The sequence below is a fragment of the Callorhinus ursinus genome, unplaced genomic scaffold, assembly GCF_003265705.2.
Source record: "Callorhinus ursinus isolate GAN/ISIS: 27379988/994484 unplaced genomic scaffold, GSC_fseal_2.0 scaffold17, whole genome shotgun sequence".
In the NCBI taxonomy this organism is placed as follows: domain Eukaryota; kingdom Metazoa; phylum Chordata; class Mammalia; order Carnivora; family Otariidae; genus Callorhinus; species Callorhinus ursinus.
The window spans coordinates 27,850,923-27,869,987 of NW_027397079.1; the positions used below are offsets into that span (position 1 = coordinate 27,850,923).

Consider the following 19,065-nt stretch of genomic DNA (forward strand, 5'->3'; position numbering starts at 1 on the left):
TAACTATTTTTTTTTACTTTGCTCTCCAAGTAAAACATACTCAGTTCAAGATTATCAACTCCTGGGGCGCCTGGGTGGCTCAGTCGCTAAGCGTCTGCCTTCGGCTCAGGTCATGGTCCCAGGGTCCTGGGATCGAGCCCCGCATCGGGCTCCCCGCTCCGCGGGAAGCCTGCTTCTCCCTCTCCCACTCCCCCTGTTTGTGTTCCCTCTCTCGCTGTGTCTCTCTCTGTCAAATAAATAAATAAAATCTTTAAAAAAAAAAAGATTATCAACTCCTATATCAAAAAGTAAATTAAAACCCAAAACACTAAGCAAATGGGGGAAAAGGCAATAAACTGGATTTTCTTCTATTCCATCTCCTTTTACTAAGGAGAAATAGGGTAAGGATTTAGTGCAACATATTAAAGAAAAACTCTTTCCTCTGTGATATAAATTTTCTACCAAGTTTTACTGATGAGAGAAAAGGGGAGCTGTATTCACAATATTCCTTCAACTAGTCCCTAAATCACACTTTAAAGAATAAACAAAGGTTTGTTTTTAAATGATTCCTAAAAGGTAAAAATGAGACTCTCAGGTTGCAGAGCTTAACTAAGACAGATGGTGCAATCTTTGAGAGTTGGGAGGCTTGGAGATTTCATATTTTTTTTTAAGCCATTTTTTAGCAGAGGCTTCCTTCCACACCATTTCTGAATTACTTTTTTGAAAACAATTACTAAGAGACTGGTAGCTAAGACAACTACCATGAGAAATTAGGAAGACAGAGCTTCTGCATGCACCCCTTTTCCTCTGGGGAAAAAGGGTCAAAAAAGTAACACCAATTTGTGTCAAAGCTGGTAGAAAGAATAAGAATGAAACCCCTTGTTTGTTTTTATTTTTCCTGTCATTTTAATGTAAGATTGAAACAGATTGCTACAACAACACTGGAGATCCCACAGAGAACTGCATGCTTTTGCTAGTAAAACACCTTTGCCAAAGTATTTAAACCTTACTTAAGAAATGAATATGGAGGTTTCAAGCCATCTTTGTCAGCACACAAATCATTCGCAACAACTTTCTAGATATTTTCTACCTTTTCCAAAAAAAGGTCATTCTCACTTAATTGAACCTCACCGCCACTGAAGGATTCAAAGCTCATGAGCTCAAAAGTGATCAGAACATACAGATAAGTATAATTGGTAGTCCAAAGCTTGGTTTAAATGTTTGAAGAACAGTAAACACATCACAGTAAATGACAAATAGATTATTATTGTTTTTATAGGGTAATGACTCATCAACTAAAACCACGTAAGATTGACATTTTCCGTACCCAGTGTCTAATGGTCATAAAGCCTTCATTCTTAATGATGTCATAGGTTTTAGAAATTAACACATTTTCAGCTTTCCACAGTAATCATCACAACTGTAAAAAACAAATGCACATTACACTAACATACAATCCTCTACAGAAGCATTTTCTCACATATCAACTGTTAGTCTCAAGTAATAGAGCACAAAAAGCAATACAGGACCAAAAAAAACCACACAGCTTTTACATATTCCCCAGTTGTTAGCAGGTAGCACTTTTTTTTTTTTTTATTCACGCCAGTACTTTAAAATCAGAAATTTTGCATCCAGTGTTTGACTTCAACTTTTTAGTCTCTTATCGTCTTCTGGTACCACCATATCCTAAAATGAGAAGAGTAAAATTTATATTGGCTTTTAAAGATGCACTGGCATTGCTTATAAAACTACAACAGGAACACATTTATTGTTAACAAATGAATAAAGAGACACGAGGGAAGGAGGGAGGAAGACAGTGCTTCGCCACCCACAACAGCCCTCCCCGTCACCCAGGCATCAAGTTGACTAGACTCAGACATGCTGCTTAGGAATCACTTGTAGTCAGGAAACCAAAGAACATGTGTTCTATGGTGGGGCCAACGTGGTACGGGCAATACTCAAAGTCTAAGCCAAAAAGCAGAGAGGCCAATGGAGCCAGTCATGCCCTGCTACCTGTCACAACTCCAGAGGCCACAAAACTACTGTAGGAGCGAGTTTCAGGCTTTCAATGGTAAATGTTACTCAGTCAACCTCCCCCTCCACACACACACACATGAAAATGCACTAACAGTTTACAAGATGACAAGTGTTTCCATCAGGTTTTCCTTTGGGTTATTCGGTAATGTTTAATGATTTTCTTCATTTAAATCCCAAAGATTTCTAGTTGATATTTATGGTTTTTTTACAATTTCTGTTTCCACTGAGAATGAGTTTTCCTGTTGTGTTATGTCCTACGTAGCTATATTTTTACATATCCTCCCAATCACTACCTCCCCTTTTCCTCCCGAAAAGTAACCACCACCTTACATCTAACACCATAGGTTAGCTTTGCTTGTTTTTAAATATGCATATTTATAAAATACGAATGTTGTAATCGTATTTATATATATTCCTTTGTGTTTGGCTTCTTTCTTTTCTTTTTATACTTGGTAGATCTACCCACATTATTGCATACAGCTGTTTATTCTCTCTCTCTGTTGCACAGCATTCCATTGTATGGCCATAACTCAATTTATTCATCTCGTTTACTACTGCTGGATACATGGGTTTTTTTCCAGTTGGAGGCTATTAGGAATAAAGATGCCATGAACGTTCTCATACTTATCTTTCAATGTACAACTATATGCATTTCTGTTCCTATATATCTTGAGAGTGAAATTGCTGGCTCTTGAGGATGTTTATGCTTAATTTTAGTCAGTAATGCCAATCTTTCAAAGTGATCATGTCAATTTATATTCACAATAGTACTATGAGAAATCCACTCTTACACTTAAAAACATATTTAAACAAGTCTTCTGTCAATATCAAGAATTAACCTCTGTTCCATAACTTCCCCCTGCTGAAGAAGACGAATCCAATCCACAGCAATCTATTACTACTTCATTACCCATGTCCTCCCATCCTCTGCTAATTAGCTGGATGTTTTAAAACAAATAGGTTTTTAATTTTTTATATTATATCTTTGCTTTTTACAAAATTTCCTCATAACAATAGCAATAAACATAACCACCATATTTTTGACAATTATTTAAAGTACGGATTTACTGAGTTATTTACGGAGCTTTACTGAATTTTAAAATCTCAAACTTCTACCTAGAAAATTCCATCTTAGATAAGCTTAAAAGAAGCCTAGAGGTCACAGAATTAAACACATGGTGAAACCAGTGTTTAGGAAGGTTTAAGGTATAACCCTGGTTAGTGGTAGAAGTGAGTCCAAACCAAATCCCTGTTTGATTTTTTTTTAATTTTTTATTGTTATGTTAATCACCATATATTACATCATTTGTTTTGGTGTAGTGTTCCATGATTCATTGTTTGTTCCTAACACCCAGTGCTCCATGCAGAATGTGCCCTCTTTAATACCCGTCACCAGGCTAACCCATCCCCCTACCCTCCTCCCCTCTAGAAACCTCAGTTTGTTTTTCAGAGTCCATCATCTCTCCTGGTTCGTCTCCCCCTCTGACTCATTCCCCTTCATTCTTCCCCTCCTGCTATCTTCTTCTTTTTCTTTTTTATTAAAATATGTTGCGTTATTTGTTTCAGAAGTACAGATCTGTGATTCAACAGTCTTACACGATTCACAGCGCTCACCGTAGCACATACCCTCCCCAATGTCTATCACCCAGCCACCCCATCCCTCCCACCCCCGACCACTCCAGCAACCCTCAGTTTGTTCCTGAGATTAAGAATTCCTCATATCAGTGAGGTCATATGATACATGTCTTTCTCTGATTGACTTATTTCATTAAGCAAAACACCCTCCAGTTCCATCCACGTCGTTGCAAATGGCAAGATCTCATTCCTTTTGATGGCTGCATAATATTCCATTGTGTATATATACCACATCTTTTTTATCCATTCATCTGTCGAAGGACATCTTGGCTCTTTCCACAGTTTGGCTATTGTGGACATTGCTGCTATAAACATTGGGGCGCACGTACCCCTTCGGGTCCCTACATTTGTATCTTTGTGGTAAATACCCAGTAGTGCAATTGCTGGATCGAATGGTAGCTCTAATTTCAACTGTTTGAGGAACCTCCATACTGTTTTCCAGAATGGTTGCACGAGCTTGCATTCCCACCAACAGTGTAGGAGGGTTCCCCTTTCTCCACATCCCCGCCAACATCTGTCGTTTCCTGACTTGTTAATTTTAGCCATTCTGACGGGTGTGAGGTGGTATCTCATTGAGGTTTTGATTTGGATTTCCCTGATGCCGAGCGATGTTGAGCACTTTTTCATGTGCCTGTTGGCCATTTGGATGTCTTCTTTGGAAAAATGTCTGTTCATGGCTTCTGCCCATTTCTTGATTGGATTATTTGTTCTTTGGGTGTTGAGTTTGATAAGTTCTTTATAGATTTTGGATACTAGCCCTTTATCTGATATGTCATTTGCAAATATTTTCTCCCATTTTGTCGGTTGTCTTTTGGTTTCGTGGACTGTTTCTTTTGCTGTGCAAAAGCTTTTTATCTTGATGAAATCCCAATAGTTCATTTTTGCCTTGGCTTCCCTTGCCTTGGGCGATGTTTCTAGGAAGAAGTTGCTGCGGCTGAGGTCGAAGAGGTTGCTGCCTGTGTTCTCCTTTAGGATTTTGATGGACTCCTGTCTCACGTTTAGGTCTTTCAACCATCCCTGTTTGATTTTTAAAGAATGCTGAGAAAAGAATGAGTCTGAACTATATTTTAATCTCAGTTAATTATGCTATTAATATTTCTGATGGGTATGCCAAATAAAATTATGATTGCTAATATATAGTTAATAACTATCTTCTTAAGTTCCAAAACTATTTCTGTACTTCACTGCTACATAATAGGAACTTCTATGCTTTCATTCTTACCTGATGCTGTTCTGGTTCTTGTCTCTGAGCTTGAATAGGCCGAAGAGCTCCCTGAGGCTCCACGAAGGGGTGAGTAAGCACGACTATTCCATGTGCTAGAGTATGAAGGAGACGGGTAGTACCACGAGTCTGAAAAGGGTGTTGCTGCTCTATTAAAGACATAAAAGCATATCAGGCTTTTAAAAAAAAAATCATATTTTTCTTATGACTTTTAAATATCCTCCTATTCCTATGCTCTCAGAAAAAAATACCTTTATCAAGTGTTTTTCCTCAGTGATCTGGTATAACATGAAATAAATACTGTTTTGTATTTCTGATATTGTATAGTCACTGCCATGGGGGGCAGAGTGACAGGAAGAAGAGTCTCTTTCTTCCAGAATTCATACTCAGATAAAATCTAAAATTAAACCACCAATAATAAGAAGACATCCCAAAATCTGGCTCTAAGCCCTTTTCAGCCATGCTTCTCTATCATTCTCCTACGAAACCAGAGTGCTAACTGTTCCTCAAATGCCGTGTTCTTTCCTGTCTTCTCATTTTCTCAGATGTTAAGTAAAGAGTCTTTTTCCTATCTCATGATCTCTATAAGGATGACACTGGACGAAGAAACACAATGAAAAAAAAACAACATATACAATACTGATGAAAGCCCATATAGCAGAGAATCTTCATTTAATAGGGTAATGTCACCATAAGTTATTTTCCCAACAACACCACATCCAGCAAAACTGCAAAGCAAACAAAGAAGCCTCTAAAGAAAAGTGGAATTAAAGGGCAAGGGAGATCAGTGCAAAGCCTACCTGTTACTGCCAAACAAATATCCTAATATTCCCCCAGTTCCCAAGCCAGTCCAGAACCCTGGTCCCGAATTGTCATATCCTTGTTGTCCTGCGAAAGCACTGCCGAAACCAGAGGCTGCACCATGTGGTCCTAGAAATAAGAATGCTTTATTACGTGTCCTCACTTAAAACATAGCCCACAAAACCAAAGATAACATGGCATTTCAATTACTTCGTTGGTCCTATTTATTACTAATACTCAGCCCTCGACTCATAAACAAGTTGTATTCAAAAAGTGTATACTAAAAAAAGCGGGGGGGTGGGGGGGCCTGGGCGGCTCAGTCAGCTGAGCATCCTACTCTTGATGTCGGCCCAGGTCGTGATCTCAGGGCTGTGGCATCGAGCCCCACGTCAGGCTCCCCGCTCAGCAGGGAGTCTGCTTCAAGCTCTCTCTCCCTCTCCCTCTGTTCCTCCACCCCCACCACACACTCTCTCTCTCTCTGAAATAAATAAATCTTTTTTAAAAAAGTGTATTCATAAAATACTGATTCATAACTAAGGAGCAGCTTTCCCACAGACATGAAAAAAAAAAGAGAGATTTTAGAAGGGGGGTTAGTTCCCTCCCGTAAAGTCACATCTGCCCTGCTCAGGATCAGCTACTGGAAGATGACCCCCTGGGAGTTCCTTGTTTTGTATTATGAACATCTGTAAGAGCTTCAGGTGATAACTGTACTTGAGTGTCTAATGGGGAATCCAAGCGGAGGCAGCAGCCAAATATTTGTATCAACTGGGAAGTCAGATCTTAAAGAGCCCAAAGAAGTATCTTCAGCTCAGAGGAAGCTGTTGTTTTTTTTAATTGATGTATAGCACACATAAAGGAAAGTGTGCTAATCTCACATGAAACAACGTAATAAATTTGTACATATGTACTCGTGCATGTAACCACTACGCACATCAATAAAACATTTCTAGCACCCCAGAAGGCTCCCTCATGACAATTCCCAATAGACACCCACCCACAGCAGAGATAAGCATTACTCTGACTCCTCTCACTGTACTTTAGTTTTACCCATTCCTGAACTTTATATAAACGTAATCACACACTAGGTACTCTTCCGTGTCCAGCACATCATTGTGTCTATGAGAGTCAACCCCCAGTACTGCATTGTATCAGTTTTTGGGTTTTTTTTTTAACTAATCTATAGTATTCCACTGTGTGAAAAAAAAATCACAATTTGTCCCATTCTTATGTTTATGTACATTCTATTTCCAGTTTCTTACTGTTATGAATAAAACTGTGAAAATACGCTGTGCATGTCTTTTTGTGTAGAAATGCATGCATTTCTCTTAGGTATGTACTGAGGAATGGAACTGCTGGGTCATAGGGGAGGCAGCGACAGTTTTCAAAGTGTTTTCTATTTTAACTCCTACCATCAAGTTGCAGTTGACTACTCCTTACAGTTACCTGGTACTCTCCCTTTTTAATGTTAGCCATTATGGTGGTTATATAGTGGTTAATAATGAACTCAGTGTGGTTTTAATTTGCATTTTCCTAAAAACTAATGATGCTAGGCACCTTTTCATATTGTTACTGGACATCTGGATATCTTCTCTTATAAAATGGCTTTTCAAGTCTTTGTCCATTTTAAAAACCAGGTTGTGTGTCTTCCTTCAGATTTGTGGGAGAGTTCTTTATATATTTTAGGGCTCGCTTGGGCAGCACATGTATATATTCTAGATACACACCTTGTGTTGGAAATAACATTTTACAAATATTTTCTCCCAGTCTGTGGCTTGCCTTTCCACTCTGTTAATGTGGTCTTTTGACGGCTAACAATTCTTTTTTTTTTTTTTTAAAGGAAACTTTTTTTTTTAAGATTTTATTTATTTATTTGAGAGAGAGAAAGAGAGCGCACATGAGAGGGGGGAGGGTCAAGGGAGAAGCAGACTCCCTGTCGAGCAGGGAGCCTGATGCGGGACTCGATCCAGGGACTCCAGGATCATGACCTGGGCCAAAGGCAGTCGCTCAACCAACTGAGCCACCCAGGCACCCGACAGCTAACCATTCTTAATTTAAATAAAGTCAAATTTATCCATCCGTTCTTTATGGCTGGAACTTTTTATATTCTAAGAAATTTTTACCTACCGCATGATCATGACAAATATCTTCCTATGTTTTCTGGAAATCTGTTTTACCTTTTATGCTGAGATCGATAATATTTCATGAATAAATTTTTGTGTATGGTATGAGAGTTCAAGGTAAATGCTTATTACCAAATCTGATCAAGTTTTTCTGATTAAGATGATTTATAATGTAATCATGCCACCTTCAAATAATAATCAGTTACCCTTACATAGAATAAGAGGTAAAGAAGTTGAAAAAGTAAAATATAAGATGAGAAGACAAATCTGCTTTGGTTTCCCAATCTGATCACATTCTATTTCAGAAACCAGCACAAGATTCACTACCTGGCATCTACCTTACTTATTGCCATTAGGGAAACATACCTGTGAAGTCAGACTTAAAGCCTGCAGGAGGGGGTCCTGCTGAGTTGGTGAATCTCTGATAACGATGGGAATTTGGAGGATACTCAGAATACGGTGGAGGAGAATCTTGACCATCACTAAGGAACAATTTATAAACTCCAAAAGCAATAGCAAGTAGTACTACAATGGTAATCAATCCACTGATGCCACTAGAATCTGGGGAGTACAGCTTGTTATAATAATCAGAGAAAGAGTTAAAGCCATGGTTTTTTCCAGACTCTCTCAATTTCTTCAGGCCAAGTTCTGTATAATCTAAGTTATACTCCAAGCCACAGGAACCTCTTAGTATATACTGGTCTTCAGAGGATTCATAGCCTTCACAGCTTACCACAGTTTTTCCAAATTTATATGCAATATCTAAATCAGTCTTACATTCCCACTGTGAAGAAAAACAGAAATAGGCTATTAGAATCAAAAATTGTTTTTCATCTAATATGTACTATTTGGGCAGTCATAAAACTGCAAAATGAAGTCAGGGAATGATAAAAGTCACAACAATGAGTACTTCTGTGTTGGGGGAAGGTAACCCAGGGACTTCAAAGCTAGGTACTAGGTACCTGAGTGTTTGTTTTATTACTATTCCTTATTCCTTTCATACACATGTAAGCAATTCTTTTGTACATATTAAATATTCCACAATTGTAAATGTTAAGCAAAATTTTTAAAGGTCAACTTTTTGCCTCTGTTGCTCAAGATGTTTTAAAAATAAGAGGTTTTGGGGGGCACCGAGGTGGCAGAGTCAGTTAAGCGACCGACTCTTGGTTTCAGCTCGGGTCGTGATGTCGGGGTGGTGAGATGGAGCCCCACCACAGGCTCCACACTCAGCCCAGAGTCCGCCTAAGACTCTCTCTCCCGCTCTCTCTGCCCTACCACCCATCCCCCATGACAGCATGTGCTCACTCTTTCTCTAAAATAAATAAATCTTTTAAAAATAAATAATAAAAATAGAGAGGTTTTTTTTTTTTTAAGTTAAGGCTCAAACATCAGCATCATATAGGAGTATCTGGTAACTACATATAGCATCAGAGATAGTATATAACCTTCTGAGAAAAACTTTCTGCACAAATTTTATAATACTATGGACTAACTTTCCAGGGTCCAATCCTCTAAGTAATTCTCTTAAAAAATTTTTTAAAGTAATCTCTACACTCAGCATGGGGCCTGAACTCACAACCCCAGGATCAAGAATCACATGTTCCACTGACTGAGCCAGCCAGGCATTCACTTCCTCCCAAATCTCCCAGCCCTGGGCAACTACCAATCTGCCTTTATGGATTTCCCTATCCTGGACATTTCATACAACATGTGACTGACTTCTTTGACTTAGCATAATGTTTTCACACATGTTGTAGCATGTATCTGTTCTTCATTCTTTTTTATGGCGAAATAATATTCCATCATATGGATATACCACATTTTGTTTATTCATTCATCAATAATAGACATTTAGGATGTTTCTACTTTTTGGCTATTATGAATAATGCTGCTACAATCATTTATGTACAAATTTTTGTGTGGACATATATTTTTAATTCTCCAGGGTATAGACCTAGTAGTGGAATGACTGGGGCATATAGTAACTCTATGTTTAACCTTTTGAGGAACAGCCAGGCAGTTTTCCAAAGCAGCTGCACCATTTTACATTTCCTAACAGCCTACGATTCCTTGATCATATTAACATTATTTCTCAAGGATAGGTTGGTATTCTTTGAGGAATGACAGTAAAATGACAACAAGAAGAGAACCTCTACCCCTACCCTCAAGTATATAAAGTTTTAAAAATTTACTAATGTGTTAGAAGACAATAACAATGAATATTTCCAGGCCTTATTTTTATTTCTTTTAAAGATTTTATTTATTTATTCATTTGACAGAGAGAGAGAGCAGGAGAGCACAGGCAGGGGGAAAGGCAGAGGGAGAGGGAGAAGCAGGCCCCCTGCTGAGCAGGGAGCCCGACGTGGGGCTCAATCCCAGGACCCTGGGATCATGACCTGAGCTGAAGGCAGATGCTTAACCAACTGAGCCACCCAGGCACCCCCATTTCCAGGCTTTAAAATCAGTTCATTTCTTTTGGAGGATGTTCTTCCAGAGAATGAATAACTGATTTATGTTTATATATTTAACTTGAGATTTTCTATATGTCTTTCCCAAAAATACTGAATAATATCCCAATAAACACTTTATTGAATAAAAATTCCAGTTAGACTGTCATCAACATAATGAATATTACCTGTACATCATAACCATCCCAACCTTTGTTCTGACACTGTATGACTTTTGGGGTGTAAGAATCACATCCAGCTGTGCCTCCAACACATTTCAATTGTGGGATCGGATCCAGCCTACGAGAGGTGGTATAGCGGTCATGGTAGAGGGTAAGAGCTTTTACATCCCGCAACAATATTCTGTCTAAAACAAGAACACAGATGAACAGGTAGTAAATATATTGTTAAACATAGAGTCATCCTAATAAAACTCTTGTCACAGAAAATACTTTCAAAAGTAAGTGGATGTAGAATTCTAGATTGTCACTCAAGCAAGAGAGTAGATTTTTCAGACATCTGAAAGGTTTCAAAATATTTACCTCCCAAGTATCAATTCTCAGTAAGATAATGAAGGATATTCACCACCAAGAGAAAAAAAAACAAAACAAAGCAAACAGAAAGACATAAAAACCAGGTCTAAAGAAAGAGTAGTGGCATAGAGAGGGCCAAAGTCAATCCCAAGGAGAATGATAAGTGAAGACAGCAGGATGATAACCATGGGTCAGGCAGAGGGTAACAAGTCCACACTGCAAGCGTACTGCTCAAAAGGGCTACCAGCAAAATTCCCTGCTGTTACCTTACCTTCTTTTTTAAACCTAAGGAAAGAATGTCCAGGTGAACCTGGCTTTGGTTTTTATCTGTATTTGGTCTCTCTTGACCTTGAGCTGATGGAAGTTCCTCCTCTTCCCCCCACGTCCTGCTACCTGGGATCAGCTGAGGACACTCATGTCACCCCACTGTTTTATTCTTCTTTAAACTATTCATTTATGTTTATGATATATTTCATGATTTTTTAAAATAGTGAAACCCACTCTTCCTCCAATTTCACATTTCTGTAATAACCCAAATTAATGACCTGGTAAGTACCTTTTTCTTGCTTACCCAGACACATATACAGGAGTTGTTTTGGGTTTTGTTAATCTATGGTTATAAAAACTGAAATATACAGTCCACATTATTCTTCACATGGTTCTTCCACTTAATTATACATAGTAGACATTCCCTCATATCAGCAGATACAGATCATATTTATACTTATTTACCAAAAAAAGAACTTAATAAATGTGACTAAGCTGAGATTTATCAGCCACACTCACCAGAATGCAATAAAACTAGAAATATAACATCAAACATATAATAATATATAAAATCAATAATGAAAAGACAGCTGAAAACCAGTAACAACATAGAAAGTAAATGTGGACTACATATATCAAAATATATTATTAAACCTATAGTAGCATAAACAGTGTAATATTGGCAGAGGATTAGAAAAATTGATCATCATACACCATGTACAAAAATTAATCCATGATGGCTAAAAACTTATCATAAAACATACAACAAATAAAAAATACTGGAAGAAAGCACAAAAGAATGTTTACAATCCTGGTATGGAGAATTCTTAAGACACCAAAGAAAAAGACTGACCAGCAAGATAAAGACTGTAATTGATCAAATTATGTTCAATCTATGAATCAGAGTCTATAATGATACTCAAAGAGAATGCCAAAAACTCATTTGTCACTAAAAGTTACTACCTACCTTACTCCAAAAATTGGTAATTAAAGATTAAAAATTAAGTTTATATTCTGACTTTCCACCAGGAACTGTAATCTGAAATAGCCTCAGGTGATAATGGGAATCTCAACTTTACTGAAGAATGACAGCTAATAAATGCAGAAGAAATGACAGAATTAGAAAAAAAAATCATCATTTCATAATGCCCAAAGAAACTGATTCAGACAAGAATTTATTGGTTTTAAAATCATTAAGAGACCAGATATTGGTAGGGTGCCAAGTAACATTACACAGAGTGCTTTCTGGAAAAATGTAACTTCACAAGGATTATAAAGCCACTTTTAATCTACTAGTTAATCTTAACATCAATAATGGTAGAACAAATTGATACTATACCATCTACTATGATGTAATCCCCAAAAGTATTTAACATGAATTTTATCAAACCTTTGGACTTAACATCCAGTCTATGAGGAAAAACAGGGAAGGAAAAAAGCAAGCTAAAACACCATGAGAAAACAGAATCTAGAAGGTAGGATACTCTAAAGGACAACAGGCCCAAACCCTTCAGCAAAGCAGTAGCATAAAGGACTCTTTGTTCTACATTTAAGAAGATTTAAGGGAGAATACAATCAGATGGGATGCACAGACATGGATTGGGTCGGGTTTTGAACCAACTAGTTTAGACATTTCAGGCATAATTGTGATATCTGAATATGGAATGGATAATTAGTTGATATTAAGAAATTAAGATTAATTTTGTCAGGGGTAATGTTATTTTTACCCTATGGGGAAAAGTTCCTTTTTAAAAAAGGAAGGGGGGCATATTGAAGGATTTAATGATGGCCTGTCATAATGCCTAAAATTACATTGACATATTTCAACCCTAAATACAGAGTTGAAAGAAAACAGGAATATATAAAGATTGATAACTTTCCACCAAAATTTAAAATATCTTTCCCAGAATTCCTCTGGTAGACTGACTAGAATGACTTAGGATCCAGTAATTCTAGTAAAATGAGTATTTGGCTTTCCCAGTATCTACACGGAGGTAGACAAGGAGAAGGTAGACAATGGCTTCTGAGTAATCCTCCAGTAGTATCTGTCACATGTGGTACAAACAGAAGAAATAACATTTTATTTAAAAATCCAAGAGAACTTCCCAAAAGACAACCATGGCATAATAAGAGAATTTGATAAAACAGCTAGATATTTTATCAGTTACCAAAGGTCAACAGTTTTTTCTATAACTGTATCCAATTAAAAATGAAAATAGGAAGCCTATCTCAAATTAGTTCCAAACTACATAAAACATAAAAACATACATAAAATATCTGGAAATAAACTTAGGATCAATATGTGATCTATATTTTAAAAATAATATATAATAAGATCTAAATAAATGAAATGCACTTCCCACCAGGAACCAAATTGGGATTTTTGGGACCAGGAAGAAATTATGTTAAAGGTCCTGTAGAAAAACTAATGTCTATAAATAGCCAAAAATTTTTTGAAAAAATAATTGCTTTACCAGACAATAAAACTTATCATAAAATAACTATAATCAATATAGTATGGAATTAGAACAGAAATAGGCAAAGGAAGGGGGGGATGGAGTAATTGGGTGATGGGCATTAAGGAGGTCATTTGATGTAATGAGCACTGGAGGTTATATGCAACTCCTGAACCACTAAATTCTACCCCTGAAACTAATAATATACTATATGTTAACTAACTTGAATTTAATCTTTTTTAATTAAAAAAAAATAGGCAAGGGAACTATGAAACAAGAGAAAGCCCAGAATAAATCCAGATATATGTAGGAATCCAATAGAAGATAAAGTGCACTTTTTGGGGCACCTGGGTGACTCAATCAGATGAGTATCGGACTCTTAATTTTAGCTCAGGTCATGATCTCTGGGTGGTGGGATCAAGCCCCTCACTGGGCTCCCGAGTGGAGCTCCATGCTCAGCTGGAGTCAGCTTAAGATTCTCTCTCTCTCCCTCTTCCTCTGCCCCTTCCCCTGCTCGTGCTTGTGTGCACACCGCACTGTCTCTCAAATAAGTAAAAAAACAAACAAACAAACAAAAAAAAACATGTAAGGGGCGCCTGGGTGGCTCAGTCATTAAGTGTCTGCCTTTGGCTTAGGTCATGATCCCGGGGTCCTGGGATCGAGCCCTGCATCAGGCTCCCTGCTCAGCGGGAAGCCTGCTTCTCCCTCTCCCACTCCCCCTGCTTGTGTTCCCTCTCTCGCTGTGTCTCTCTGTCAAATAAATAAATAAAAATATTTTTAAAAAATAAAAATAAACAACTTAAAAAAGAAAAGATAAAGTGGACTTTTTAATTTAGAAAAAAAAAGAGTGCCTTCTTTAATACATGACACCAACATAATTGACTATGCAGCTAGAAGAAAATCCACAGCAATATAAAAACTTAATTCCACATGGGCTGAAGACCTAAAATTTCCAAGAACTAAAATATGGTATATTAAGCCCAAACTACCACCTCATACATAAAAAACTGTAACAATGAAAATATTCAAAGGTTAAAGTCATAAGGTATTATTAAACTAAGTAACAGGAATAATAATAACTTGAAATTATTGTAGCAGGGTTGAGATAATGCAAAGAACACTGAACTAAATTCCCATCACCAACTTGCTATATGACTTTGGCCAAGTCACTTAATTTATCTGCAGAGAAGTTTCCTCACTTGTAAAATTAAGAAGATAATATCAACTTTAAAACTGGTCATGAAGCTTTGATTTATCAACCTTAAAATAGGTTGTGAAGCTTAGATATGATTTACTAGAACTGTCCTGCAGAGTACTTGACACATAATAAATGATCAAGTACAATATATATTACTGAGAATGTTGAAGGAGCTATATACACACTGGGTTTCATTACCATAACCCTACAGTACTTTTTTTCCCTAGATCTCCTAAAGGTTGCTGTTTTGTGGCCTTAAAAATTCCTATGTTGAAGCCCTAATCCCAATGTCAGTATATCTGGAGGCAAGGACTTTGGGAAGTGATTAGTTTTAGATGAGGGCTTGAGGATGAAGCCCCTATGATAGCATTAGACCTTTATAAGAAGAGGAAGAGACGAGAGCCTTCTCTTTCTCTGTCATGTGAGGACATAACAAGACAATCATCTGCAAACCAAGAAAAGGATCCTCACCTGCAAACGAGGAAGATGCACCAAACATGCTAGCACCCTGATCTTGGACTTCCAGCCTCCAGAATATGAGAAATAAATGCTTGTTGTTTAAGCCAACCAATCATGGTATTTTGTGGGCACCTGGGTGACTCAGTTGGTTAGGCGACTGCCTTAGGCTCAGGTCATGATCCTGGAGTCCCAGGATTGAGTCCTGCATCAGGCTCCCTGCTCAGCAGGGAGTCTGCTTCTCCCTCTGACCCTCCCCGCTCTCAGGCTCTCTCTCTCATTCTCTCTCTCTCAAATAAATAAAATCTTTAAAAAAAAAAATCATGGTATTTTGTTATTGCAGCCCAAAGTGAGACAAGGTCTAAGAACGAAGTGTTCATACTCATCCACCACTAGTTCTATCAGTCAAGGATCACAGGGAGTTCCCGCAAGTCCAGACTCACAAATGGAAATCCACTTACAGGTCTCAAACTTAAGATGAACAAAACCAAACATGCTTCTCCCACAATCTTCCACATCTCTCTGGTAATGGTCACTCCACACTTCTAGTCACTCAGGCCAAAAACCTTGGATCACCTTTGTCCTTTCCTCTCACCCCTACATCTAATCCATCAGAATAGCATGTCAGCTCCACCTTCTAAACAGGTGAGAATCCAGTCACTCTCACCAACTCCACTGCTTCTCCGCTGGCCACACCATCCCTACTCTTGGAACTCACTGTACAGCAGCCTCTTCACTGGTCTCCCTGCTTCCCCAGACCTCCTACAGTCTGTTCTCCAAAGAGAGGGCAGAATGAGCCTTTAAAATGCAAGTCACAGTTACCCCTCCTGTCCCCTCAGGTTTCTGATCAAATGTCACCTTAACAGTGACTTCTTCCCTGACCAATGTATATTTTGAAAGGTCCACTTCTACCTGCACACCCTGTCTTCCTTTCCCTGTGTTATCATTGCCCATACCACTTTTCACGATATGACGTGCTACTTACCAATTTGTGTATTGTTTATTTCTCCTCAATAGATGTAAACTCTCTGGGGGCAAAATGCTCACTTTTGTTCACTGCTATATTCCCAACACCCAGAAAAGTGACTTAAATATAAAATAATTCCATAAAGAATTTTAAAAAGTCCAGTAATCTCTTTAAAACTGGTACAATTTTTTTCCAAAGTATCACTCTATGTTAGCTAAAGACAAAGTAAGTGCATCCAAAGTTAAAAAAAAAAAAAATTAGGGAGTGATTATTGTTTTATTACAAGGCTTGATAAAACTTGACCCAATAAAACTTTTATATAAGAGTTCCTCAAAGTAAATTTAAGGTAAAGGAGAATTTATAAAAATCAATTGTGTTTACTCTGCAAAATATTTTGGTGCTTTTTGTTCCAGAACAATAGTTTATACAGTAGACAGACTAAGAGCTACCAAGAAGTGGTTCACCATTCATTTAAATTTGGTTCCTTTTTTTTAATTCCCCTGACTCTTCATCTGTAAACTTCCTTTTTTTTTTTTTTTTATTAAGAATTGAGGGTTCGGGGCGCCTGGGTAGCTCAGTTGGTTAAGCGTAGGATTCTTGATTGCAGCTCAGGTCATGACCTCATGGTAGTGGGATAAAGCCTCAGGCTGGGCTCCCAGCTCAGCCAGAGTCAGCTTGAGATTCTCTCCTTCCGCTCCTCCCCCTGCACATGCATTCACCCGAGCACACACGCACACTCTCTCTCTCAAAATAAATAAGTCTTCAAAAAAAAAAAGAATTGATGGTTCAACTGTTTCAGTCCTGGTTTTTTTAATTTTTTTAAAGATTTTATTTATTTGAGAGAGAGAATGAAAGAGAGAGAGCACAAGAGGGGGTAGGGTCAGAGGGAGAAGCAGACTCCTTGCTAAGAAGGGAGCCCGATGCGGGACTCGATCCTGGGACTCCGGGATCATGAACTGAGCCGAAGGCAGTTGCTTAACCAAATGAGCCACCCAGGCGCCCTCAGTCCAGTTTTTAAATTGTAATTCTGATCAAAATGTCCTCTTTATATACAACTTTCTAGGAATACATAAACAAATGGACATTTAAAGCCAACTTGTCTTTTATTACTAATAAAACATCCACATCAAATCAGTTACTCAAAGTCAAGTATTTGCAAACAGCACCTTCTCTCTCATTTCAGCATTTAGGAATAAAATAGGATATTACAGAAGTAAATCTCTTGCTTAAGAAACATGGGCATTTCCTATCACCCAAGTCACAAATGCAACGTTGATACCTTTCATGCCTTAACATCTTCACTCTCCAAACAAAAAATGTATTAACTATTTAAAAGTCATTTCTTACATCACTCCAATTTAACAACATGCATCATTAAATGGAAACCTATATGTTTGTGTATATATACACATATTAATTACACAGAATATTATTTATCCCATAAAAATTCTTTACAATATTCTAATAACATAGTAATAAAAAAAAAATCTCCTCTCCAGAAATCACTTATCATGTATCATCGCACACAAAAAATAACAATAAATTGTTTTCTAAATTCTAGTGTGCGGTGAAAACAACAAGAAAAGCTGACGTAACGAGATGAACTTCACTGTAATGGTCAGAATAAGAAGCATGGGTTCTGCTCATGTAAGTAGTACAGTCTACGGCTCTGCTAACCTACCTGCAAGGTTTACATCGCTGCCCACTAAGTGTGACTCACAGACTGCCGGTGCTGTGCAACTGTCAGCTATAGCAACAGGCAGCCATGACAACAGGCAGGGAAGATGACTTCAGACAGTCATGACAACAAAGCAAGAGGAGCAGGTGAGAGTCGAGCTTTCCAGTTACTCTTAGGGATGAGGATTGTAGTCCGAGAAAGGAGAAGGTAGACAAATTCTGGGAGTCCAGGGAAGGGAGAAAGGGGACCGTAAGAATACAGAGTTGTCCCGCCCCGCCGACTTCCCCAACAGTCCCCACTTGTCCCGTAGAACGTCTGGGAAGAGCAAAAGGAACAGGCAGGACGCAGGTGAATAGGGAAGAAGATGGAAATGAGAAATCAGGGCTGAAAGGCCCAAGCGGAGGCGAACGGAAATGTCGCCCGCTGGGCCTCTGAGCGCTAGCTGTACGCGACAGAAAGGGACGGGTGACGACAGGACTCACCAGGGTCTTTCCAGCCGAGGGCAGGGCCCGCGATCAGCAGAAGCAAAAGGAGGCTGAGAAGGGGGCAGCGTCCAGCAGCTTCCGGCCCACCGGCTACGGCCATGGCTCTGGGTGAGCGGGCGCTTGCCAGGCGGCTGCCAGGCCGCTGCCAGGCCGGAATTCTGTTGCGGAAGTCTGTCCGCGCGCGGCGGCACCGCAACGCCAGGAGCTCCGGCGGCGGCGCAGGGAAGTCTGTCCGCAGCGGCGCAGCGAAGGTCCGTGCGCGAGTGTTACGTCACTACCACTGCGTCGCGCAGGAGAACACTGCACCACACGAGTGGACACTGCAGGCCCCGCCCCTGGGGCTTAGAGGGGGCTAGGGGCGTGGCCAAGGGCAGGACGCTTCCGCTGGGGGCGGATCCATGAGCGGGGCGCAGGGTGCTGGGGCTGGGACCGAAATGACGCAACCCTGTTGTGTTTGGTCTGCGGTTCAGAAAGCGTAGGGACAATGGTTAGAGAGATTGGAAACCAACGTAAAATCTAAGAAATGTAGTTGGGTTATGTATTTCCGAAACCTCCATAACCTTTCTGAGGAAAGTGACTGTGCATTATAAAACTTTCTGTCTTCAGCGCCTAACATAGAGCCTGGCATATGATTCGTGTTACACTATTGTTTGCTAAGATTCGGATGAAAGGGACCAAGGGAATATGTTGCCTGGTTTCAGAAGTTCAGAGCCTGTATATATTTCCTTGTACGTGGAGGCAGTAAGAACTTACAAAATATCGGGAGAAGAAACTACTACATAAA

General features: G+C 38.9%; 1 protein-coding gene across 1 annotated transcript; it reads right to left on the minus strand.

Moving 5' to 3' along the window:
• Positions 1 to 1,225: 1,225 nt before the first annotated feature.
• On the minus strand, positions 1,226 to 18,570 carry SARAF (store-operated calcium entry associated regulatory factor). Its single transcript, XM_025886043.2, has 6 exons — positions 18,279 to 18,570; positions 10,430 to 10,608; positions 8,161 to 8,578; positions 5,674 to 5,803; positions 4,874 to 5,022; positions 1,226 to 1,665 (listed from the first exon to the last, which is right to left on the minus strand). The coding sequence occupies exons 1-6, from the start codon at positions 18,379 to 18,381 to the stop codon at positions 1,640 to 1,642; spliced, it is 1,005 nt and encodes a 334-aa protein (XP_025741828.2). The 5' UTR covers positions 18,382 to 18,570; the 3' UTR covers positions 1,226 to 1,639.
• Positions 18,571 to 19,065: the final 495 nt, after the last annotated feature.

Excerpts from the sequence above, each read along its gene's own strand:
- SARAF (XM_025886043.2), bottom strand. The coding sequence starts at position 18,381 with ATGGCCGTAGCCGGTGGGCCGGAAGCTGCTGGACGCTGCCCCCTTCTC. Across the intron at positions 8,579-10,429 it reads GGGATGGTTATGATGTACAG|TGGGAATGTAAGACTGATTT; the intron begins GTAATATTCATT and ends TTTTCTTCACAG. Across the intron at positions 5,023-5,673 it reads TATTTGTTTGGCAGTAACAG|AGCAGCAACACCCTTTTCAG; the intron begins GTAGGCTTTGCA and ends TGTCTTTAATAG.